Raw genomic sequence first — 26,844 nt, 5'->3', positions numbered from 1 at the left:
CTTACATTGGTCAACAATCACCCCAACATAAGGCAAGATGGCTGAGTCCCCTGAAAGAACACAACTATGTAACTCCGAGCAGATCCACATATAACACATTTTGGTCCTTGAGCCATGAAAGAACATCCTTACAAGCCAAAGATTCCGCCATGAGTTGTGAGAAGTAATGCATAAGCTTACCATTGTATGCCGCCATGAAGGTGCCGTCGTGCGAGATCAAAACTGCATCGAACGAGGCTTCCCCTAAGGGCTTGTAACCTACATCGAAATAACATCTTAGTCGAGAAAGTGTCCGCAGGTCCGCTAGTAGTAGTGCGCGGAGGAGCACGTTGATGAACTTGGCGGAATGCATGTAGTGAAGAAACCGCCACACCACATGTCTTTCCCATACGGCTTGGTTTCTCGCACGCCAAAATTAATAAAGAAAGACAGCCACGAGCCTAACATTTTTCTCTGTCATGGAAATCATCACATTTTTTACCCACATGGTAAAAGTGTTTCCGACAAGGTCATTTGAGAACTAAAATAATCATTTTGCTCAAAACTTAAAAGTTAAAAATGATCACGCATATAACTCAAAATTTAAGTCGGTATATAGTTATAGGGCAAAAATATAATTTTTTTTATATAATAGCCCACATATTTTTAAGTTTTTAAAGTTTTAGCCTCAAGAAGGGTCTAATGAAAAATAAATGATTCTTTCATTTTACTTCCGATCAATTTTCCGAGACTGGTAACGAAGACTGATAGATAGCGCCGACGTTCTCCGCCGTGAACCAATGGCTTCTCCGGTGATTCAGAGATCACCGTATTCCACTGCCGCAGCTTCCTCTCCCCTACAACGTATCACCAGTCTCAGAGATAGATCCCTCGTCGCGACCCCTACGTCTGCCGGCGGCATTGCTCCGACTCCCTCCACTGCCACCTCTCCATCTTCACTCTCTCCTCCAATTGCCTCGCCGCTTGACTCGTTCGCCTCCGATCAGATATTTTCCGCATTCCTGTCGCCGGATTTTGATTCCGCGCGATTCTCCTCTGCCGCTCTGTCATCCGGATCCGCGGCGTCTCGCATCGAGAAGCTTCAGGATGGTCTCCGCCTACTTGACCACCAGCTCCGCCATGAAGTCCTCTCCCGCCACGAGGATCTCCTCAATCAGCTCTCTTCTATTCGCGCGGCGGACTCCGCTCTCTCCTCCCTCCGTTCCTCCGTCTCCTCTCTCCAGTCTTCCCTCCAACGAGTCCGATCCGAGCTCTCCGATCCCCATCGCGTCATTGCCGCCAAGACTCTCCAGCTCTCCAATCTCCACTCTACCACTCAGCTTCTCCAGTCCACAATTCGTTTTCTCCGCCTCTCGAAAAAGCTCCGCGATCTCATGGATTCAACGCAAGACCACGAAAAGCTCGACTTATCGAAAGCTGCCCAGCTTCATTTCGAGATACTCTCACTCCACAACGAGTACCATTTGTCCGGGATCGATGTAGTGGACTCGGAACTGAAATGGGTAACTGAAACCGGGCAGAAATTACGGGCTGAAGGAATGCGTGTATTGGAGAAGGGAGTTGAAGATCTGAACCAAGCAGAGGTTGGGGCTGGCCTGCAAGTGTTTTACAACATGGGGGAGCTGAGAGGAACTGTGGACGGACTGGTGAGCAAGTACAAAGGATTGGGCGTGAAGAGTATAAGCGCAGCATTGGATATGAAGGCAATATCTGCAGGTGGAGCATTTGGGCCTGGGGGTGTGCAGAGGAGTGGAACACCGCAGCTTGGGGGAAGCGCAAAGGCCAAGGAAGCTCTGTGGCAAAGGATGAACAGTTGTATGGATCAATTGCATTCCATTGTAGTTGCAATCTGGCATTTACAGAGGGTGTTGTCCAAGAAAAGAGACCCCTTTACTCATGTTTTGCTTCTTGACGAGGTCATGCAGGTGAGTAAAAGCTCTTATTTGTTCTGCTCAAGCTTAATTCATTCTCTAATAGGTGCCATGAAAATCTTAATTTTCAGCTTAAGACAATTTCTGATTGTATTTACTGTGATGCTATAAGTGTTTTGAGTAAAAGCCACCTTGATATTGTTGCTGTCATGGCGTGATGGTGGGTTTCTTGGGTCCTATGAGATGACTCCTCTTTAAAGTGAATATTTCTGTGACCATTTGTTTCTTTGCTTACCTTTCTCTGTGCTTACATTTTCACTCTGTGATGATTTTTCCATGGCTGTTGGCACTCATTCAGTTATTCTTTGAGTGTGCCGGTGGCCTATGCAGCATGGACATAGACACAAGGATATGCAAGTTTAAAATATAGTGGGACATGACACATAAGGGATTTATTTTTTGTTACTATTAGTTTATTATCGTTATGGAGAACTCAATGCATAGAGATATTTCAAGAAAATAATTCGTTTATTAAGCATCTTTAGCATTTAGCTACCCTAAACAGTTGCATACAGATTTGAGGATTAAAAAGATAAGAGCAGAAACAAAAGTAAAGACCAACAATTTAAAATTTGTTGTTCACAAGTTGATTTCATGATTTGCAACAAGTGCCCAAAAGAAAAGAGAGGACGAGCCCAAGGGAAGGAGGGATAAAGTAGTTGGAAGAATCCTCAGTTTCTGTTGAGAATAACCATGATTTTGTGTATTTGGTTGTGAAAAATGGATGAGGGAATTTGAAAGGCACTTTGGTTTCTATTTGCAATTTTACCTGTTGAAAGAGATTCTTCAATCTTAAATCATGTAGTAAACATGTCCCAGTTAGAGGATACACATGCCGCCATAAATATACATGTATTTTCACATGTCCAGCCGTCCAGGTGTTCATACTTTCTAGCTGGTGACTAGTATTTTTACTTTTATTTTTTGTTTTTCAAGAAGCATTTGGTTTTTTGTGGGGTTTGTTTCCTATGTGGAATTAGATTTCTATTCCTCTTGACTTATTTTTAATCTCTGTGACCTTAGACTGATGAAATTAGAAGATTATTCTGTTAGTACCTTCACTTCCCATGTTTCCAAAATGTAATTTTTATTGGGTATTTTTTTTTTTTTTTTTTGGAGGGGGGTGGGGAGAGAGAGGGGGGGGGGGGGGGTGTTATCCTTGGATTAGTTTTTCTAATAAATATCATACTATTGGTAAAGCTAAGAGGGTTAAACAATCTGGATGTAACTTCATGAGTACCAAGTAGAATATAGTGTTTGCTTTGGATTTATGCAGACATGGCATCATATGCCCTGGTCTCACAGCTGAGTAGTGTTTGCTTTTGATTTATGCAGACATTGTATCATATCCCCTGGTCTCACAGCTGATTAAAACTGTTTCAAACTGACTTAAAGATATTCTCTTGCAAATTTTGCCTCTCTTTAAATATAAATGAAATTGCTTAAAATGTACTCTGCTGAATAAAAATGCTTGTGATTGTTCAGTCTGGAATTTCTGCCACTTTAATCCTACATTACTTGGCTGTAGACTTTTTCCAAGTGTTTTCAGTTGAGAGAAAAACATTCTGAGCTGAATTCTTAATAAAAAGATCAAAGATGACCTCCTTTAGAGTATTGATGCACCAAATGGCATTTTTAGTTTTTGCTTTCTCACTTTTAAAACTCCTATATGTTTCCCGCTTTTGACAAATATTTATTTCTGTCACTCATTTAGTTTTCTTGGCCTCTTATGTGACTTCATACTTCATCAGGATGGTGATCCTATGCTAACAGTTCGTATTTGGGAGGCCCTTGTGAAATCTTTTGCAAGCCAGATGAAATCCACTTTCACTGCATCAAGTTTTGTGAAAGAGACATTCACAACTGGGTATCCAAAACTTTTGTCTATGGTAGAAAACCTACTTGAAAGAATTTCACGTGATACAGATGTCAAAGGAGTTCCACCAGCTCTCACTTCTGAAGCAAAGGATCAAATGACTTCTGCTATTGAGACATTTCAGACAGCCTTTTTGGCACTTTGCTTGAGTCGCCTGTCTGATCTTGTTAATTCTGTATTTCCCATGTCTACTCGTGGAAGCATTCCCTCAAAGGAACAAATGTCCAGGATTATATCACGAATTCAAGAGGAAATTGAATCAGTACAACTGGATGCTCGGTTGACTCTTCTTGTCTTGCGTGAGATTAACAAAGTTCTGCTTCTGCTTTCTGAAAAAGCGGAATATCAGGTATTTTTTTTTTAAATTTTAATTATTTATTTTTTTAATCTTGTCAACCCAGTAAAGCAGTGTGCTCATGATTTATGTATTAGAGGCAATAACATTTGCCACAGATCACTTCCTACCTCTTCTGGCTTCACGGGGTTTATGATTCTTTTTCACATTCTACCTTTGTTGTGGTTAACATTTGTCTTAGAACAAATTGCACTTTTGGTCCTGTGAGTATTAGGGTACTGACAATTTGAGTACGTGACTTTCAAAACTCCCAATTTAGACCTTTAACTATGCAAAAATTGGCAGATTTGGTCCTCCGGGCCAAATTGCCGGCCAATTTTGGCCGGAAAAACATAAATTGGTTCGAATTTATTTGTGTTGAGGGCAAAATCGTCATTTCACGATTGGCTCCCTAGCACGACGATGATCTTGATTATCTTCTCCGGCGGGGAGGAGGTTGAGATCCAAATTCAAACCTTTCCCATTATTTTCTTCCTTTTGGAGTACCCTTTTCTCGAAGCTGGAAGAGCTCGGGCTCAACTGCGAGGCGGCGGCGGCGGCGGTGGAGTTACGGTGGCGTCTCATGTGGCCGCCCAACGCCTGGCCGGACGAGAATTCGGCGCCGCAGTAGGAGCACTCGTGAATCCTGGGGGAGGACTTGGCGGAATCGTAGAAATGGAGGGAAGAGAAAGGGGGAGAGATTTTAGGGGTCTTGTTGAACGGATAAGGATTAATGTTTTCTTCATCGTACAAGGACAGCGGCCTCTTCACGGCGGCGGTTTCCACCGTCGTCAACGGTGGCTTCTCCTTGGTGTGGCTGGTCCGGTGGCCGCCCAGCGCTTGAAACGTCGGAAACGTGCGGCCACACGTTTTACATTCGTAGACATACATCCCCACTTTCACCCCTCCCCTGCCGCCCACGGTGGTCGTCTCTATATATTTCTTGCTGCAGAATTTGCTCCCGCCGCCGCTCTCCTCCTCCTTGTACAGCGGCGACTTGGGGATGGCAGGAGGATGACGCGAGACTCCTCCGCCTTGGGAGAGGAGCATAAGGCAGCGAGCCATGTCCTCGTCCTCCGGCGTAGGCGCGGCGGGAATTGGTTCAGAGGTGGCGGAAGAATGCGGTGGTGTCATGTCCGTGATCATGGTGAAAGAGAAGGGAGTGAAATGACGGTTTTGCCCTCAACACAAATAAATTCGAACCAATTTATGTTTTTCCGGCCAAAATTGGCCGGCAATTTGGCCCGGAGGACCAAATCTGCCAATTTTTGCATAGTTAAAGGTCTAAATTGGGAGTTTTGAAAGTCACGTACTCAAATTGTCAGTACCCTAATACTCACAGGACCAAAAGTGCAATTTGTTCATATTTTTGGCTCCACCTTGTTCACTAGGTAGATATCAGGGGCTTTTAAGATATCTTTGAGTTTCAAATGTGAATTTCACCTGAATGTTTTTTTTTTTTACATCACATTTCTTGGCAGATATCTGCAGGACCTGAAGCACGACAAGTAACAGGTCCTGCCAATCCAGCACAGCTCAAGAACTTTGTGCTGTGTCAGCATCTGCAAGAAGTTCATGCCCGTGTGTCATCCATGGTGGCAGGACTTCCAAGTATTGCAGCTGAAGTTCTTTCTCCTGCATTGGGTACAATATACGGAGTTGCAGGTGATTCAGTGACATCCTTATTCCAAGCAATGCTGGATCGCCTTGAGGCTTGTATTTTACAAATTCACGATCAGAATTTCGCGACTCTTGGCATGGATGCTGCTATGGACAACAATGCATCACCTTACATGGAGGAGCTACAAAAGAGTATTGTTCATTTCCGCACTGAATTCTTGTCCAGGCTATTGCCCTCTTCGTCAAATGTTGTCTCCACCGGAACAGAAACCATTTGCACTAGGCTTGTGAGGAGCATGGCCTCTAGAGTGTTGATATTCTTCATTAGGCACGCTTCACTCGTTAGACCCCTCTCGGAATCAGGCAAGTTGAGAATGGCTAGGGACATGGCCGAGCTGGAATTAGTAGTTGGGCAGAACTTGTTCCCAGTGGAACAGCTCGGTGCACCATACAGAGCACTCCGGGCATTTCGCCCAGTTATCTTCCTCGAAACATCTCAACTGGCATCATCCCCTCTTCTTCAAGATCTTCCACCCAGTGTCATCCTTCACCATCTTTTCTCACGTGGGCCCGAAGACCTGCTATCGCCCATGCAAAGGAACAGACTTTCTCCTCTGCAATATTCACTTTGGATGGATTCACAAGGGGAAGATCAGATCTGGAAAGGCATAAAGGCAACTCTAGACGATTATGCTGCAAAGATACGAATGAGAGGAGACAAGGAGTTCAGTCCGGTGTATCCTTTGATGCTGAAACTGGGCTCGTCGCTCTCTGGAAATAATTGAACCCTTGAACGACACACAATCATACGAGTGCTGGCAACAATGAGATTTATAGGAAGACGAAATTTCTTCAGACTTCAAACTAGTGAGGGTTCTACAGGTACACATCCTCTCCAAATGGGACTTTTGCCTTACCATTACCCTACAAATGAACTCCTGTTATATTATAGCTTTCCTATTGTAAATCTTACTGCAGGTCATCTTGCCATTTCTTTTTCCAATCTTCTTGATTCTTTATTTGTATTGAAAGATTTGAGCTTCTTGGATGTGTACTAATCTTCCATTAGGAGAAAAAGAGAGACTTTTTGTCAGCTGACCTTCTTGTCAAAACTCAAAGACTGCTCTTTTGAACTTTTGAGCATTATACTTTACAAAGATGTTTTCAAGCACTTTGAATGTGCAAAAATCTTTAGTTCTCTCCCAATGTGAAAGTACTTTTGAGCATTATACTTTACAAAGATGTTTTCAAGCACTTTGAATGTGCAAAAATCTTTAGTTCTCTCCCAATGTGAAAGTAGAGCTTTATATTTATATATGGGAGAGAGGGGGAGGGAGAGACTAATTACAAATTCTCCCTAGTTTTTTTTTTTTTTTTGAATGCTACTAGCTCTATTACATTGTAGTATCTGTTCATATACTTTCTCAACCTACTGAAACACAAAGAGCTAATAACGCCTCCATTGAGGCTCGAACTCACAACCTTCCAAATGGAAATCCAACCCGGATACCATTGGATCACATAGTCCTGGTTTAGTTATGATGAAATTGATTTGTCAAAATGAAAGATTGGAAGTCCTAATTTTCTTTTTAAAGTACTTGTAATACCAAGATTCTGTCCTAATTTTCTTTTTAAAGTACTTGTAATACCAAGATTCTTTGGTTGGACGCTGAGCGTTGGACTGCGTGGATACAGGTCTTAAATGGGGGCTTTGAGTGTATATTGTCCGATGAAACTGTAGTTATATTGAAATGATACTGTAGTTGTGTTGTAATAAAACTATAGTGTATATAAAATGAAATTGAACAACAGTTTCACATATTTGAGTGTATATTGTCGAATGAAACTGTAGTTATATCGAAATAAAATTGTAATTGTGTTGAAATGAAATTACAATGTATATAAAATGAAACTAAATATGTTATACAAACAGAGCTATTTTATGCGAAACGGCGGGAACGGTGGAAACGGGTATAATTTAGAATGGCGGGAGGGTGTCATTTCTTTTCATAGGGTATAATTTAGAATGGCGGGAACGGGTGCCGTTTCTTTTCATAGGGTATAATTTGCCGCTTGGAACTTGTTAAGTTGCACCCAAACGTGAGGATGACGTACCACTTGTCGCCGCAACGGGGTGAGTTCGACTAACGTGGGGATGACGTACCACTTGTCGCCGCAATGGGGTGAGTTCGACTCTGATTCTTCCAAACCTAGGGATGACGTGTTCAGGTCTTGGTTTCCCGCTGGGTTTCTTGGAGGACTTTGATGAGCGGTTTCTTAGAGGACTCTGATTCTTCCAAACGTGGGGATGACGAGTTTATTTAAGAACTTATAATTTATTTTAAGCTTAAAATAATAGCTTATTTTGTTCAAAAATAAACTAGTAGTTTCTAAAACTTTTTTTCATCGTTAGCTCTATTATTTTAAATAAATGACATCCTTCACCACCTCTCAATTAAAACACTTCTGGCCTTTTCTCTTTTCCTATTTAATTTTGAGAAAAAGACATTTTATTTTTAGATGACGGAACACTTGGATTGTTACAAAATGAGCCAATGCTTATTTATACTTATTCAATCTCCTCAATAGATGGTGGAGATCTATTTGATCATATGACTATGATTATATCTCTAAAATCCTCCTTAAAATTCTATACAATCATATTAGTTCTATAATGTTTTATAGAGCAAATACCAATTTTGCTCCCGCAAGTATTAGCAAAATGACGGTTTTTGTTCACATGTTTAATTCCTACCAATTTTCATCCATGACTATTATTTTAGTACCAAAAATCATCACGTCAGTCACCCATCCATTTAAGACATACCGAAATCTAAAAATTATAAGGGCATTTTCGTCTTTTCTGACATAAGATTCTAATTTGAGCAATAATAAAGGGATTTAAGCCCTAAAATCGATCACAATTCGCAGTTCTCCTCCTACCTTAATTTGTGGAGGAGAACTACGAATTGGATATATCTTATGGCTTAAATCCCTTTATTCATGCTCAAATTGGACTCTTAATTTGAAAAGGACGAAATTAAAATACCCTTAATAATTTTATTTTTCGGCATGCCTTAAACGAATGGGTGACCAACGTGATGAATTTTTACACTAAAATAATAGTCATGGATGAAAATTGGTACTAAAACAATAGTTGTGGATGAAAATTGGTAGAAATTAAACATGTGAATTAAAACTGTCATTTTGCTAATACTTGTGGGACCAAAATTGGTATTTACTCATGTTTTATAAAATTTTATAAATCTCTATACTTCAAAATGTGAAATTTTAATAGGTAAACACATCTATTTAAATTTTATAAAAATATCTTTTTTAGTCTTTTTTACCATTATTAACTTATTAAAAAGTTAATTTTACCAAACAATTAATATAATCAACTAACTTTCAGTTTTCATCACCATTTATAAATAATTTTTTCTCCAAATTTATCAATAAATCAAACCTTAAAGAACGGATTAAATTGGGCAACTCCAACCGAATTGATTAGATGGTTAGTTTGGTAACACAATTATTGTGTTCGACTCCCTATGAAAGTTAGTTTTTTTAATTTGAGCCAATTATGTTCAGGCAATTAGCCAATTTACCTTGATCCTTTTGTCTACTAGGATCAAAAGACAAATTTAATTTACCTGCTCATAATTACTTCCTTGTAATTCTTTTGTTGACTAAAATCACAAAACAAATTTTTATCCCGAAAAAACTTATTTTTAGATAGTGATTGACTACTTTCCTAAATCAATTCATAAGAATTAACCAAACATTACTCATTCATTACTAGCCTCCATGTACAAACAATGATTGGCATATCATGACTTTCTCCCATATTGAAAACCAAAAGATGGATAGAGATAGAAAGTGGGAGATAATCAATTAATTAGGATATAATAATTGTTGCCATTTTGGGTTTTTAGTGCAGAATGAACATCATTTTCAGCATCTTCTTCAAAAACCCAATCCTTCAAGCCACTCATATTTATAGGAGGTCGTAGGATCTTTCGATGGAAGCAAGGAAAGAAAAACGTAACCTTCGTAGATTTCTAGGTGAAGAAAATGGGGAAGAAAACCATGGCTGAATCTTCTTCTGCACATTCACACAAGAAAACATCCAAGAAAAAGCAGCTCAACAGCAATAATAATCTGCAGATTAAGTTGTTGAAGCCCAGAGTTTACATCACAGATTCTTGGAACTTCAAGAGCTTGGTCCAAGAACTCACCGGAAATAATGGCGGTAGCCCGGTTTCCTCTCCCCTCCGGCGCCCCATTCAAAACCCCGCGTCGTTCGAATCATCGGAGGCGAGTGCTCCGACGACATCTTTTGAAACTTATGATTCCACTGGTCCATGCATGAACCTGCAGCCTGATTTTAACGCGTTGGAATCGTGGCTTTTGGAGACGACGACGACTGCAGATATGATGCGTTACGACCATCGTCATCGGTACGATGATGTCTACGTTCCCATGATGGCTCAAGAAGAAGAAGAAGGTGTCTCTGTATATGATTACGATTTGTCTTTTTCATCCCAGGATTTCTCAGTTCTTCTTTTGGAGCTTGAACGGTAGACTTAAGGGTTTCTCAGGACTCTTGTTTTGAGGTAAATGGTAGGATGTGATGTATTTATTACTATTTTTTTTTAAAGATGTAATTGTTAAGATGTATTTATTATTATTATTATTATTATTATTTGGGTACAATAAGGTGTATTTATTATATAACTATATGTATTACCACATATCTCATCCTTCTTTCTTTATTTAATATGACATGAAAGCCTTTTAAGTCCAGCAATATGTTTCATAAAGATATTGTTTGGTAACATATATAGTTAGCTTGCTTGTTTTATCATTATTAACTGTTTGACTTGATTAAATAGTCAAATATGAGTGTTTGATTAATCAGTTTATTGTTTAAAATTCAAAAAGCTATTCAAAGCTTTTTTGATAAGCTTTTTAAGAAAATAAATTACAGCTTTAAAAGGTTATTTTGCATGTAATCAGCTATCAACTAACAACTAATTTACTAAGCATTTTTCTAAAATTAGCTAATGCTATCAGTTAGTCAAACAAACTAACTCAATCCGCTAACATCTATTAGTTAACAACTATTTACCAAACACCCCCAAAGTCTTTCTAGTACAATTTATCTTTTCTGTGTAATGCGAGTGCCGAGTAGTGGTTACGAATTTCTTGATGTTATCATTGAAAAGAAATGACATGAAAGTATTATATATGAGAGTAAATGTTGACATGCATTATGCTTTTTCATATTTATTGATTATTCCTCATTATTAAAATTAGTCAATTTGCCAATGATCTTGTATTATAGTGACATGAAGTAAATTTTCTCACCCGCATGGACAACTCAACTGGTTATAGAGGTGAAACTTTGGAAGAATGACCAGAGGGTAGTCTCTGTGGTTCATGTTCAGTTGAGTTACCATGATTTACATCATCCCAAATGCTCTGATGACACACATCAAATATAGATTACTCAAAATTACTATTTAATGCATTCAAGCAAAGTTCCATTATTATTATTATTATTATTATTATTATTATTATTATTATTATTATTATTATTATTATTATTATTATTATTTATGAGAAAATACCTAGTCATTACCATTATGGGTGTACATTGAATAAATCTCGTTTTCATGTAATAATCCACAAATCACACATGCATGAGAGACAAATTACATTAGAAAAATTTGGTGTGACGGATCCGACGAAAAGGTGTTGACAAGAATTAAACTCATGAGTTCTGATACGAAAATCATGCTCTATCTATTCAGTTGCTTATTTTTGGCTATATAAGAATACTTATTAATACTAACTTAAATGTTGTAGCAAGATCATATTACAATAAGACTCCATGGCCCAATGGATAAGGCGCTGGTCTACGAAACCAGAGATTCTGGGTTCGATCCCCAGTGGAGTCGCCAATTTTTTACTGTATTACCCTCGCCGCTGAGCCTTAAGTTCGAGCCACCAAAGGTCTCGGTTAGTGCATAGCCCCACCCGAACAGCCTTAAAACTCATAAAAATCAAGATTCAAACTCTAAATTATTTCGTATCAAATCAAAAGTCAATTTAATTGGCAGATCTAATAGATAGATGAGCAGTCCAAAAAACAATAACACAACTCATCTCACATCTATACACATTTAATTTGTATATATGTCACATATACATGTGCATATATGCATACATAAAGTGTGTACGTTCTGCATATATACATATGTGTATGTGCATAACTACATACATACTTACCAAAACCAACAAGTCCAGGTACAAAACAATTTTTTTTTTTTTTTTTTTTTGGGGGCAAATTCGCAGCCACTACACAAGAGAGGTAAACCGTAAACCGAAGAGAGGGTCGAAAACGAGATCTTGACTAAGGTTTTTGCCCAACCAATATTTTATTAGCATGGCTGCTGTTGGGGCAATACATCTGCCTTTTTCTCATTATCTGCTACTACTGGGAATGTTTCTTGATCTGTCGTAGGTTGTACTGCTTCATTGCTGCCCAAAATGGCGCCTGCTTTATTCTTTATATAGTACCATTTTTCTTGGAAAAGATAGAAGAACACAACAAGAGAAATCTGGGTGCTGAAGATTATGGTCCAAATGTTTGTGCTTCTTGATGTTCTCTTGTTGTAGGCTTGCAGGCCAGTGTAGATGTTGATTACTCCCAATAATGAGAGTGCAGTGCCAAGTAACCAGTGTGCAAAAAACCACACTCTCCTTGCCTTACTCCCCCTGTAATGTAAACAAAACCGTAATTAACTGAGCCCCGGTCTTATCTTACAGGATGCGAATACCACATGTAATGTGCGGTTTCACAATTAGTTGGAAAAATAGTCAAATAAGTCTCTAAATTTTATTTGAAAAGTCAATTAAGTGTCTAAACTTTTAAAAAGTACAACACCCTTTAACATGTTAAATTGAGTAAATGAAGCCCAAGAATTGATAAATAACCTGCTATTACAGGTTATTTTCATTAAGGCATCACATTCGGCGAAATTCCAGTGATGACCGAACCGTCGCCGGTGGCCAACTGCCAGAGAAAGCGACCAACTGCCCTCCTTCCCCGACAGTCGCATTCTCAATGGAAGGCAACCACTGGTCGCCTTCTCTAAATCCATGGAGAAGGCGATCACTGGTCGCCTTCTCTGGTAGTTGGCGACCGGCGACGGTTCGGCCGACGTCGGAATTTCGCCGGATGTGATGCCTGAACGGAAATGACCTGTAATAATAGGTCATTTACTAGTTCTTGGGCTTCATTGATTCAATTTAACATGTTAAAAGGTGTAATTGTACTTTTTAAAAGTTTAGGGACCTAATTGACTTTTCGTATAAAATTTAGGGACTTATTTGACCATTTTTCCCAATTAGTTTAAACTTTTGGTTTTGGGGGTGGGAACATGTGGAATCGAGTTCCTAGGTAGTATTGTATGTAGGATGTGTTTAATTACCTGTGTGGCCGTAGGATTCCAATTAAGGTTTGCAGCCATACGATGATATATAGGGCTAATCCTAACCGCTGGTGAGTGTTGCTAAAAGAGTTGTCGAAGTGTTTCAGTGACATTGCTGCTCCTGCTGTTGCAAGGAGGACTGCAAGTATCTGCACAATATATACATACATATTAACCATTTATCACTATAATAGTCTAATTAAAAGCGTTTTACTAATTGAAGATACTCCATTTTTCCAAAGGAATGAAATATTTTATAAATGGAAATTGGAAAATGCGTTTAGGAGAGGGTGTTGGTCAAAATTGAACTCGTGACCTTCAATACGAGAATCATGTTCTACCCGCTCTGCCAATCCTTTCAAGGTGTGCACGGGTAAACCCCACTACTATATGTGCCTATTGTGTATGTGCATTAGGCCTCAAACCATTTAGGAGAAGTCATTGTGCGACTGAGCCTAGGTGAACCACGCTATTATGTCTGTGTAATAGGTCACAAACTATGTAACAGAAGACCTTGTGCAACTCGGCCACCCTTTTTGAGGTGTACACGGGGTAAAGCCCGCTTGTGTAATAGCTCACAAACTACGCAGGTCAAGAGAAGACCTTGCACAACGGGCTTGACTGAGAGAGTGTTAGCAAGAATCGAACTCGTGCCCTTCAGATAGAAAAATCATGTTTCATACACTCAGCTTGGATACACCTTTCGGGACCGGTATATGTACATAATCTTGCTTATGTAGCATATATATATCATTTGTCTAGCATCATATGATTAAAGAAATCTTTGTACCTAACTTCACAATTATTGCTCACACCCAATGCTAATTTCAAAAAAACTAATAATTAAACTGCTGTGTTAAACAAAAGATGTTTGATTACTCCCTTTTCTTGTCCTACAAGTATCCACCACTGCAATCAATCTTGTAACTAATAAAGTTCATCAACTAATTATAGTTATCTATCAACAACCTGTGGGCTAGCTAGCTAGCTGAATTATTAGACAATGTGAATCATTAATCATTCCTCATTCACAATCATTAAAGCTTAATTAAAGGAGGTTATTTAATTTGACTTTGATATTAAAAAAATGTTTAAAATTTAAGATGATAACCTGTTGTTAACTTTCAAGCTGGTATACTGTTTTCATGCAGATTAAAATGCCAAATAAATAGGACAACTCCATCTAAGTTGATCAGATTGTTAACTTCGTAACCACAAGGTTACAAGTTCAACTCTTAGGTAGGACCAGCCTATTAATCTTCTTGATTTGAGCCGGGTCAGCTATTGATAACTTAGGTTGGTTTACTTCATTGTGCTCCTTTATTGGTTAGAGTCACGAGTCGAGATTTACTTAATGCAAACCCTCAGGTAGTGACTACCTGTTTAATTTCTTGGTTTGATCGAGTTTGTTAGCTATAGGCAACCTAGGCTCGTTTACTCATTATATAAGCCTTTCTGGCTAGAATTACAAGGCGAGATTAACACAATACACATTCTCGAACAATGATTGCAGTTTCCCTCGTCACTCAAAATGTGAAATAAATAAAACTTATTAGAAAGAAAAATGTGGAAAAAAAAAAAAAAAAAAAAACTTGCCTCTAGGACAACATGTGTATAGAACATGATCTTCACCCTTCTTCCATGTTCCTCTCTGCGAGACATTCTTATCACCAGAATGCCAAGTGGCATCAAGAAACCTAGGGAAGCCCAGAGGAGAACCCCATGAAGTTTGATCTCAAATAGCAGCTTTGGACTCACCTGCAGAAATTCAACCATGCAGAACTATAAACTCAGGACAGTAAAATAAAATTAAAAAAAAAGTTGATTTTGCAGGAGAATAATGAATAAGAAGAAGAAGAAGCTAGCTAGGGGGATTATATATACCTGATGAAGTTTGTTTTTGTTGTATGTGTGATTCCTATCTCTTTCTGCATGTCCTTGTATGAATGGAAATGGCAAAAGAAGAAGAGTGAAGAAACCAGCAGAGATGGCAGAAGACAACATTTTGAGGAAAGGTTTCATGTCTGTGATAAAAACTAAGTCTTATGTTTGATGGTTTTAATGGCTGTTCTTAGCAGAAGAAGACAAGCAATGGTGTTGGACACACAGAGAGGAAGCACTAGCAATTGTTCCACTTTTCTTTTGTGCTTTCTGCAAGCTTTCTGCAACTCCTCAATGCCAATATGCCCACACTTTTCTTTGTCTTCTTTACCTAATCTTTCTGTAAAGAACAAAAACAAAAACCATTCTTTAGGTGAATTAGTGGGATAATGCTTTATGCTATGACTTATATATATATGGCCATGGCTTTAATCAGAGAGGATTTAACTACTACTACTGTGTATTACAAAAAGTGGGAAATGGGCATTTGCTATGTTTTTCAACTCTTGGGGACCCTTTTGACAGGCTTTTTTTTTTATCTTGATGGAAAGTAAAGTGGAATTCTCAGAGCAGAGTGGATTCAGGATTGGGTTGGAGGAACATATTTTTCAAAAGAAAATCAAGTAGATTTCCCTTTTCTTGGTACCAATTCTAAGTATTTCTCAGTGTCACACTACTTATTTAGGGGAGTTTTGATTTTTTTCTTTTTGTTACTTTATTCACAAAAATTGAACTCGAGAAGTTACTAAAAAGAACTAAAGTTTTACTAGACCATGAGGCAATGGTAGCATAGTTGCATATATCTAGTTCGTAACATAAACTATTAGATAATAGGAAGAGTTAATTATCGATTTGGTCCATCGACTATGAAGATTTCACTAATCTGGTCCTTGACTTTTAAAATTTTTCAATTTAGTCCCTGTCTATATATTTTTATTCTGAAATGGTCTAACAGATAGACATCCATTAACTCGGGATCAAATTGGTAATTTCGCTATAGTCAAGGGACCATTTCAGTAATTAACTTTCAGAGAAAATGGTGCATGTGATCACCAAAATTGTCCCTCGACTATAGCGAAATTATCAATTTGGTCCCGAGTTAACGGATGTCTAACGGTTAGGACCGTTTCAGGTTTTTTTTTTTTTTTTTTTTTTTTTTTTTTTTTTTTTTTTTTTTTTTTTAAATAACCGTTCGGGGACTAAATTGAAAAATTTTGAAAGTCGAGGACCATATTGGTGAAATCTTCATAGTCGAGGGATCAAATCAGTAATTAACTCATAATAGGAATATAGATTGAAACTTGAGGATAAAACTAGGTAAAGAGTAATTGAGTGGGTCCTGTTTGGTAAAATGGCTGTTAGCCGTTAGCTGATTGTGTTAATTAGATGATATAAATAGTTGATAACATTAGCTGATTGTAGAAAAGTGTTTGTTAAATTAGCTGTTAGTTGATAGCTGTTTGGTATAATTTTTTTTCTCAAAAAGCTAATTGAAAAAGTTGCTTGGAGTAGCTTTTTGAATTTTAACCTTTTAGAGTTGCAAAAAGCTAATTAACCAAACATTATTTATATTGATATTTTAACTAAATCAAACAATTAATAGTGGTTAAATATGTCAAAATTGGCCTATAGGCCAATTTTTTACCAAAGAGGGCCATTATATATATTCTTGAGTTGATATACGTCCTGCTTTTACACATGCATCTATTCATTCTTCAGTTTGGATTAAATTTAATTTGCCCCTCCTAAGATCAAACAGAAAAAAAAAAAAAAAAAATTATGATCTGATTAGGATAATGATTTGGATTATTTAAGAAACTGATGATGATATGTCTACTTAGGATCTGTTTTCTAATGATGACCTGTACATAATCACACTTATGTGTCTAGCTTCCTGTTACATGGAAATGATACACTTAGTACAAATATGATGAACATATACAGGCAAAAAGATGAAGACAGGAGGAGCATGACACTGCAACCAACTTTTGGGTGTGGACTATATATCTGTGATTGCTCAAAAGCTATATATATATATATATATATATATATATATATATATATATATATATATATATATATATATATATATATATATATATATATATATATATATATATATATATATATATATCCCTCTGGTCCCTCCATTAACAGGGTAGTGCAATGAGTGTTTGTGTATCATCATTGTAAATTTGGCCTACCTGCTTTGCTTCTTGGCTTATGGGGCATAATATAATGCATGGACCATTGGATATACAAAGTCAAGAATATAATCTGTATTGATTTTGATATATTCATGAAGAATAAGAAAAATAGGATTTTGGGTTCCAAATGCTCTTTTTGCATGTGCGATCAGGGCGACGATACAGGACCCCCAAATTTTGGAGGCCCAAATTTTTAAAAAAATATTTTATAAATAATTCATTATTTTTATACGATAATAATTATTATTTTTAGAATCAATAGATTAGTTTTAATTGTAATTATTATTTTCGAGTCTCGTTGACTCAAAAATATGCCTTTATTTTTAATGGAACGGCGAAATGAGGCTCACTTGGTAAGGTGTGGATACCAACACAATATGGAAAAAAAAAAAAAAAAGAGAAGACATTCTTTAATTTAATTATATTATATGTAATACATGCATGAAGGCTATCTTTGTCGACAGTATGTATAATTAAGGTTTTTATAGTGTACTTTTTCTTTTAACATGTCACATGCAATCCCAACATTTGAGTCCACCTTCATATTATGAGCTGAGACCAAACTTCAACAAATCTTTCCACTCCAAATTTGATTTACACCATATGATTAAAATGGATCACATCATCTCATTTTGTGATTATTTTAATTCAAAGTTGGTAGAGCAAACTAAAGCTAGTAAACCTTGGAAATGATTGCACAAATCTAACAGCAAATGAATTAGAGGCTAATTACTTTTATTTTTTCTTTTGAACGTGGAGGAAAATCTCACTTACTATCTGAGCGTGTGCACTATGTAAACCCCGTAAATTATACAGGAGACGAATCACATTAAGAAAATCTTGTACGACAGATTTAATTGAGATAGTGTTTGCAAGAATTAAACTAGAAACGTTTGTATATAAAAATTATGCGCCATTCACTCAGTCACTCCTTTTTGAGCAGAAACTAATTACTTGTTAAGAAAAATGATATGGCTAAGAAATATTGTTGGTTAAAGCTATGATTGATGCTCTCTAGCTTTCATTATTGTTCTCTAAAGTTGCTTGATATTTTTACTTTTTTTTTTAATGCACTCAAACAAAATGGTCCCAAACAATAATGACCAGCCCATGTTCAGCCCCGCCCATAAATAAATTGCGCTAGCCATGCTCATTTTAGCGACGGATAAAATTCGTCGCTAACACTTTAGCGACAGATTTCACCTGTTTAGTGACGAAAATGGTCGTCGCTATTTTCATTTTTTTAATTGGTTCGCTCAAATTAAAAATGTCAACAGATTAATTTTGTAGTTATCAATTCAACAATCTGAACAACTTAAATGGGTGACCTTTGGATCCAAAATATTACACTATGTTTTCCGGGCAATAAGCATGAAATTATTATTTTTACTTTCTTTAGCTTTTAATAACAATTATTGCAGATAGATTGATGTTAATTAATTGATTAGTGAGGATTTGTGTTGCCGTGAGAATCGGTGTTGGTCCATTTTATTTACACTCTGTGGGCTTATGCTGGAATTGGGATGGGCAAGGAGACAAAGGAAGCTGTAGATGCTGGAACACTCAACATTGCCGTTATATATACACTACAAAAAATCAGATCTACCTAGAGGTAAATTAATAAAATAGTATATAAGTATTTAATTTGTAAGTAAATTCGTCACTATTTTAATTTATTTTTATACCCAATAATTATCAATTTATTTCTAATTGCACTTACTTCTCTACCACTTACATATCATTATCAACACTAAGAGTGTAAACAAGTCGAACCGAACTTAAATAGTCAAATCCCAAAACTTATTGACTCGAAAAATCTAAGCTTGGCATGAGCTTCACTCGACTCAAGTTCGAGCTATTTCAGCTTGGTTTGAATACGCAAACTAATAATAATAATTGTTGAGATTAATAAGAACAAGAAAAATAATAATATCAGTAAAGATAACTCAACAACAGCGCCAACACAACAGCGCCCCTGCAAAGTCACACTAAACTCGTGTGCCTTGCCCAATGCTCCACTAACCAGCAATTACCACTGGTCAGCAACACGCACCACGCAGCATCAAACGTTTCCCCGTGCATGTTCACGAACTGCTTCGTCCCAAGCAATCCGTAACACCAAGCCATATTAGCCCAGCTCATACCAGCCGTGACTCATGACAAGCCCGACTCATACCAGGTCCATATCCCCTCCTGGGTATCCACGCTGCCCCTAACACAACAGCGCCCCTCACCACCTTCTCATCTAGCATCTAGAAACCCCAACAAGTCCAAACAATGTTCGAACTTGTTACTAGTTACCGCTAGAACATCACCTTCACTATAATAAGAGTCATCAGCTTGAACCATGTTCATAGCTTCCTGCTTCTTCAACTCCTTCCAATCAGCCTCTTCCAGATTTGCTGGATTTTCTGCCCTCAAGGTTTTCAGAAGGCCCTGATATGCCAACACATCCTTTACCCTAGACCGCCATAACCCAAAATTCCCTATACCATCAAACTTTGATACCTTGAATTTTATACTTGAACGGACCATCTCAACAGTGCTTTGATACCAATTTGTTGAGATTAACAAGAACAAGAAAAATAATAATGGCTAAAAAGGTAAAGAAGACAAGATTTACGTGGTTCGGCAATGTGCCTACATCCACGGGGGTGAAAGTATTCTCTTATTATTCATAGTGATGGTGATAGTGGTGACACTCAACCCTTTAGGGATACAACCAATATATTTATAGGCATCCAATCCCTATACAATAGGTCTACCCGTTTCACTCCTACTCCTAGTATGAGACAAACACTTATTCCTAATCCATATATGAGACAAACTCAACAACAACAACAACAACAACAATAATAATAATAATAATAATAATAATAATAATAATAATAATAATAATGCATCCAATACCAGAACAAATTGTATGAAGCCGCGGTTGGGAAACATCATAGATGCGTTTCAAAGTGCTTTTATCCCGAGCAGATTGCTCACTAATAATATCCTGGTAGCGGCTGAGGTCGGACATTATTTGAGGCAGAAGCAGGGGGAAAGTGGGCTGGGCGGGTTTGAAATTGGATATGGCGAAGCATACCATAGGATGGAGTAAGCCTTTTTGGAGAGTATGCTTCGGATGTTGGGGTTTGGATAAGGGTGGGTGAGGTTGGCCTGGTGATGTTGTGTGTCTCAACGATTAAGTATAATGTGATGGTAAATGGGGCCTTAGTGGAGCAAGTTATTACCATAAGGGGGCTGGGACGAGGGGATCATTTTTCCTTGTATCTATTCATAATGCATGTGTGTGGAGGGCCTGTCGCTCCTGTTTAGAGAGGTTGAGAGGGATGGGATTATACATGGGTGAGGGTGGCCCGGGGAGCTCCTCTGGTGTCACACATCTTTTTTGTTTATGGCAACTTGCTCTTTTTTAAGGCAAATTAGTGAGAGGCGGGCGTAATCAAGGAATATCTGAGGAAGTATGAGCGAGTGTTAGGGCATGTAATTAATTTTCATAAGTCTAGTATTGTCTATAATTCAAACACGAGGGAGCGTGTTAGGAAGCGGGTTGATGGTATATTCAATATGCGGTGGGTGGAGGACTTTGGTTGGTATCTTGGGCTTCCTTTATTTGTGGGTAGGAAAATGAGGATTGTGTTTCCAACTTGAGTAGAAGGTGAGTGGGCATGACAGTGGTCTTTGTTGTCGTGTGCGGGGAGGGAGATCTTATTGATGTGTGTGGCTTAGGCACTACCTATATTTACCATTGATAGGGAATATATACCTCGGTTTTGACTCCCATGTACGGTCGTGTTCTCGTTTTGTAGTCGGGTTGGGATCAAACGATTCGAGTCCCGATCCATGGGTCAAAGTCAAACTCGAGCCCTTCATTTTGGTGGTTCCTTCCTCTTTCCTCCCCTACACTCTCTCTCTCTCTCTCTCTAGACTAGAACTCTCTCTACTCTCTCTAAACATACAAGAACATCAATAAATAAGAGATCCCCTTGAGCTACTTTCTCTTGTCTACTGCATCTTTAAATTAGAAAATTCAGTAATTTAATTTGAACATATTTTCTTCTTAATTTTCAAAAAGTAATTTAAAACTTTTGAATAAGTTAAAGATAGATAGAAAATAAAAATAAATTAAAAACAAAAACAAAAATTCTATACCTAAACATGGCCTAAAAGTCTTTGGTAAACTTCATAGTAATTGGTATAATGATGGCCACCAGCTAATTTGAAAAACGTGTGAAACATTATTCTTTTATGAAGTTCACTGCGATGTTGAGTATATTGTTTAAATTTAATAAGCATTACATATATCTTTAAATAATAATAATTTTTTGTTAGTTTCTTATATGTTAGTCGGATAATTAACTTAGTAATATATTAATATCACAAGCTTCCAAATTCGACTTTATTTTTTAGAGTTGTCTATTCGTTTTCTTGATTTGAGCCGATCAACTATGAACCATCTAAGATAATTTACTTCCTTGTGATCTTGTGATCATTAGGGCCACAAAGCGAGTTTTACTTAAAAAGCATTCTCGAATAGTGGATAAATTTCACCACAAGGAGGTAAATTGACAAAAAAAAATTTAAAATTTTTATTGTGTCAAAAACATCAGTACTAATCGACACCACAATCCCTATCAAATATATATTACTTATATAAAATGATATGGAGAATGATATAGTGTAGAAAGAATGTAATCTTCTTGGCCGCCTACGGAGTAGGTCATGTTCGGATGTTCCTGACGAATTTCCAAGCACTTCGGAGTGAATATTCCTATGCATAGATGAGTCGTTATGTTCCAATACTAAATCTCGTAATTGGTCGGTTAATCTAGGTCTCAACTCTCAAGGATACATCATGGTAACTCAGCTGAACACAGAGATTAGACTTTTGCTTACTGGGCACAAAGAACACCCTCCTCACCTTGAGAGGTTGCTCCCACAGTGTGGCTTGTAAGACTCGATATCTAATCATTCTTCCTAAACTTCACCGTTATAACAAAAAACGCCCATTTAGGCAAGGGTCATAAACATTTCATGTTAAGAGCATGGTTACAGTAGGCGCTAGGTGCTACTTAGGCAGTAGAGTCAGGGGTTAGGGGCGATCCGTACTATAAATTTCCTTCATGACATTCGTAATCCTTGTCTAAGAGTCGTTATTGAATTGAAAACTTGTTATTGCTTCGTTCTCAATTGAAGACCATAACAAATGACACATAAGTCATTCAATTCAAATTTAAAATTAGAGTAGCAAACAAATCCATTGGAATCATGATTAAATAGGCGAAAATGAATGGTCGTCAAAGATGTACAGCATTGACATCATGAATGATGCATGTCGCCTATGTATTCATGCGTTGACGTCAAGTCCGGGCTTCATGTAGCCTTATCTAAATCAAACACGTCTCTCACTTTGGCAGGGTTAGTATATACAGATTATAGAGTATATTACTCGCACGGGTTTAGCTCAATAGTTTAGTGGGCGGTATTTGGGATAAGATTACAGAGTATATTATAATATTTCAAAGACCGTAAAATAAATCACAATAAAAAATCACGTGCAACTAGTTCAATCGTAAAGATATTAAAAAGGATTGAACTTTAATTTTAAACTTTAGATACAAAAATCATGTTTAATTCATTCAATTATCTCTTTCAAAACTGTATTGATTTTTGGATTTTAATATAGGATGATAATACATAAATCCAAGTTGTATTTATTTATTATTTTCAATATAATTATATTTTCCACAGTCCTACAAAGCTACTATAAATTCCCGGATATCATATTTCTTATACTCACACTAAACCATAATAACCCACAAAAGAAGCTAAGCTATCAACAATCATGGCCGGGGTACGTAATACCATATATCATCACTCTTCTTCTTATTCTTATTCTTATTCTTTTTGAATCTTGATATCAAACTGATGAGTTTATTTATTTATTTTTGTGATTAGCAAAAGGCAGTGATTAAACTTGAGGTGAATGGGAAGAGGCCAGCTTCAATGGCAAAGAAGATGGGAGTGGGTATGTTGAAGGCGATTCTGCCATTCGAATCCGTATCAGAATGCTTTAACCACACTGCTCCCCAGAATAAAAGCAAAGCCATGCAGATCGCAGTGGGATTCCATGGTACTTCACATCACTATCCATCACTAATTATCTCGTGTACACCTTCCGATAGTGATTACGAGTTTTTAACACTGTTGTAAAAATTGACCTAGGCGGCCCTTAGGTACCCGCCAAGGCGCTTGACGCCCCTAGGCCGTTCCGCTTTCACTATTAGGCGCCCAAAAATCAGCCAGGTGCCTAGGCGGCCGGCTAGCGGCGAAATCGGTCAAAATCGGCCTAGGCGGCCGAGTCATCGGTCGATTTCTTCCAATTTTGACAGATTTCGTCAGATGTCCTCTGATCCAGCTGTCCGTAGACTGGTTTGATACTTTAAAATGATTTCATATATGAATATTTTTTATTTTTTAATATTATTTTAATGTTATGTCTTATAAATTTATCATTATTTTATTTATTTGGATGTGTTATTTGATTGAATGTTGAAAATAACCTCATTAAAATTGTCAAATTGTAAGTCTTCCACTATTTTTTTTTTGCGCCCGCCTAGATTTCGCCTAGGCGCTAGGCGCTGTCCTGGTCCTCGATTAGCACCTAACCTCTACTGCAACAATGATTTTTATAGATTATCTGAGATCGAGCACTAATTAACTAACATTCGTCTTTAATTTTACACAATTGTAAATGTATATATAAAAGATTGGATGGGTTGTGGGTGCAGGGGTGAACTCGGCCGGGCTGGAAGGGGAAGGAAAGGATGAGCTAGTTGTGAAGGGAGTATTCGATGCGGTGGAGCTGGTGAAGTTGCTGAGGGAAAAGGTGGGCGGAGCCACCATTAAGAGCGTCGGTCCGGAAGAGGAGAAGAAGAAAGAAGAACCCAAAAAGGAAGAACCCAAGAAAGGAGATGATAAGAAGCCGCCGGAAAATGCCGCCGTCGTGCATCCTTGGCCTTCTCAACCATTAGTATTATACGAGATTCCTGAATATACCCCCAGATGCTTCCCTTTCTGATTATTTATATATATATATATATATATATATATATATATATATATATATATATATATATATAGTGAAATTTTGAGTTTTATTTTTCATTGTTGAACATGTTGTACTTTATATTTTGGCAAAAGTTTTCAATAAATATTACTCTCCACTTTTATGTGTCTGGTCAAACTAATGAGATTCTTTATTGGTATATTTGCATACCCATGCCTGAACACACACACATACACATATACATACATACACACACACACACACACACACATATATATATATATATAGAACTATAAAAGTAGAATAGCCTAGGGAGAACCCCGTGTGGAGTAATCGCATTCGTTTGTTTAAGATAACTAAATATTAAAAAATTAAAAAAAATGTGATAATATTTTCGTAACTATGACGGTCTATTTGGAAAGGCTTGATAGTGCATGTATGGATAACAATGTATTCACGTGTGTGTATTATTAGTTATTCATATATGCACTATTAAACAAATTCAAATGTAATTATAGATCAGAAATACAATTATGTTTTTTTTTTTTTAAATAATAATAATAATTTCACTTATCATCCTAGATGGACAGTGTGATTAGTCTATATATTCTCATGTGACTATTAGTTCTTATTTAAACCCTAATTATATGCATAGGCTGAAATTAATTTATTCAACAAGGCTCTTATTTTTTCAGAATCAGTCCTCTCCTGGCCTATAACATATGTCTCTCGCTTTATTTATACGGTGAATGAATTTTTGTTTAATTAGTATGTACAACACAACACTCATGATCACGTACGCTAATCATATATACTATACATAATAGAAAGTCAAGTCTTATATTAAATGATATATATGGAACAAAATATGAAAGGTTACATCCCAATCATGAAAATCTCACCGGCCGCTCCGGTCTTAGAAAATATGAGGCAAGACATAATGTAGACTGTAGAAAGATTAGTCTTCTCCGCCGGCTAGGGAGTCAATCAATCACAATCTTATTTGTGATGAATTACCATGCATTTGGAGTGAATTTTCTTTTGTGTAAATTAGTCGTTACAACGACTGTACTCCACCACTCAATCTTCTTCTAATTGATTTTTGAGTAGCATTGTTTTGCTTTGTTTTTTGTTCAACAAATAATGTTATTTTCCCTCTAATGTTGAACTCCTGACGTGACAATAAAATTCCTGAGGTGACTGAGTAATTAGAACATGCATGACTCTTGTACAGTCGTACCAGAAGCAGGGACAGATCCACAACAGGCAGGGACGGAGCCAGAAATTCGGTTGAGGGGGGGGGGGGGGGGGGGGGGGGGCGAAACAGTACAGACGGATTCAGAAAATTAAATTTTTCCAGAAAAGGCGAAACATTAAAACAAAAGAGATAATTTAAAAATAAATAAATAAACTACCTAAGAAATATAATTGTAAATATTGTTGGATATGGATGAAAAATAAAACACATCGAAACTTTATAAAAATATTCATAACAAAATATGAAACATAATTAATAAAATAATTTGAATAAAAAACACATTATAAATTACACATCTTATTATAGAGAGTGTGTGTGTGTAATATTAAAAAAACTATTAAAAAAGAATTGTAAAACTATGTTGACACTAAGATTGGAACCCACAACCTCATTATTACCAAAGATGTGCTCTACCACCTACTCCAACTCACTTCTTATTAACATTTTACAGTTTTTTTATACTAATACTAAAACATGTACTATATATACATATATACATACAAGTACTATATAGGGGTGGGGGTAGGGTGGGGTGGGGCAGCCACCCCCCCTCTCCCTCCGTCCCTGACAACGGGGGCAGTGGGGGCCGCTGCCCCCTTCCCCTACCCATCTCCTCTATATATATTGTATGGATATGTCACTTATATATACAGATTAAACGTGTATAAATATTAAATATACAAATACTTAATTAAAGGATGCATTAGGTTAGTTATTAGTAAGGTTTGTGTTAGTGTGTCAAATGTCTTGGGTTTGAAACTTAGGGTATTAATTTTCTAAATTTTATTTTTTGGCCTTTTTATTAATATTGAGATTATAATTGTGATTTATGAGATTAATTTTTAATTCTAATTGGATTCTTTATATGTAACATTGGGATTTTCTTTTAAATATTAATAGTGAGATGAGTGATTTATAATGTAATTTCCATTTGAACTTTGTTTTTGTTTTGAATATTTTTATCACGTTTTAATGTATTTTTAATCCCTACTCCTCAATAATACTTATCGCTCGACCTCTAAGTGTTTCATTTTATTTTTCTGTCGCCCCCACTGAATAAAATTTCTGAATCCCCCTGACCAGAAGTTAATAAGTTTGATTGTTATCAATATCCTCTCGAGGCATAACACACAATCTCTTTAGTATATCGCTCTAAAAGT

The 26,844-nt window shown here is 37.0% G+C and overlaps 3 protein-coding genes and 1 non-coding gene across 5 annotated transcripts; 3 read left to right on the top strand and 1 right to left on the bottom strand.

The window, feature by feature from the left end:
- The first annotated feature begins 656 nt into the window (after positions 1 to 656).
- LOC109156018 (conserved oligomeric Golgi complex subunit 5) lies at positions 657 to 6,959 on the top strand. Its single transcript, XM_019303790.1, has 3 exons — positions 657 to 1,925; positions 3,683 to 4,156; positions 5,623 to 6,959. The coding sequence occupies exons 1-3, from the start codon at positions 780 to 782 to the stop codon at positions 6,544 to 6,546; spliced, it is 2,544 nt and encodes an 847-aa protein (XP_019159335.1). The 5' UTR covers positions 657 to 779; the 3' UTR covers positions 6,547 to 6,959.
- A 4,692-nt stretch (positions 6,960 to 11,651) lies between these two features.
- TRNAR-ACG lies at positions 11,652 to 11,724 on the top strand. The gene has a single exon. It is a non-coding gene; the product is annotated as a tRNA-Arg (tRNA).
- Positions 11,725 to 11,823: 99 nt separating this feature from the next.
- On the bottom strand, positions 11,824 to 15,525 carry LOC109156020 (cytochrome b561 domain-containing protein At4g18260-like). Of its 2 annotated transcripts, XM_019303793.1 has the most exons (5): positions 15,145 to 15,524; positions 14,857 to 15,018; positions 13,261 to 13,409; positions 12,225 to 12,544; positions 11,824 to 12,187 (listed from the first exon to the last, which is right to left on the bottom strand). In XM_019303793.1, exons 1-5 carry the CDS (start codon positions 15,280 to 15,282, stop codon positions 12,180 to 12,182), a joined length of 777 nt encoding a protein of 258 aa, XP_019159338.1. In that variant the 5' UTR covers positions 15,283 to 15,524; the 3' UTR covers positions 11,824 to 12,179. The 2 variants fall into 2 exon arrangements, with proteins under 2 accessions (XP_019159338.1, XP_019159337.1); XM_019303792.1 differs by having other exon boundaries at positions 11,824 to 12,544; positions 15,145 to 15,525.
- Positions 15,526 to 23,107: 7,582 nt separating this feature from the next.
- Positions 23,108 to 24,462, top strand: LOC109156021 (heavy metal-associated isoprenylated plant protein 47-like). Its single transcript, XM_019303794.1, has 3 exons — positions 23,108 to 23,211; positions 23,316 to 23,490; positions 24,149 to 24,462. The coding sequence occupies exons 1-3, from the start codon at positions 23,203 to 23,205 to the stop codon at positions 24,436 to 24,438; spliced, it is 474 nt and encodes a 157-aa protein (XP_019159339.1). The 5' UTR covers positions 23,108 to 23,202; the 3' UTR covers positions 24,439 to 24,462.
- Positions 24,463 to 26,844: the final 2,382 nt, after the last annotated feature.

Source organism: Ipomoea nil, unplaced genomic scaffold, assembly GCF_001879475.1.
Source record: "Ipomoea nil cultivar Tokyo-kokei standard unplaced genomic scaffold, Asagao_1.1 scaffold2704, whole genome shotgun sequence".
In the NCBI taxonomy this organism is placed as follows: Eukaryota; Viridiplantae; Streptophyta; class Magnoliopsida; order Solanales; family Convolvulaceae; genus Ipomoea; species Ipomoea nil.
Note: the sequence above shows the minus strand (reverse complement) of the source record. Positions and strands in the feature narration are given on the sequence as shown.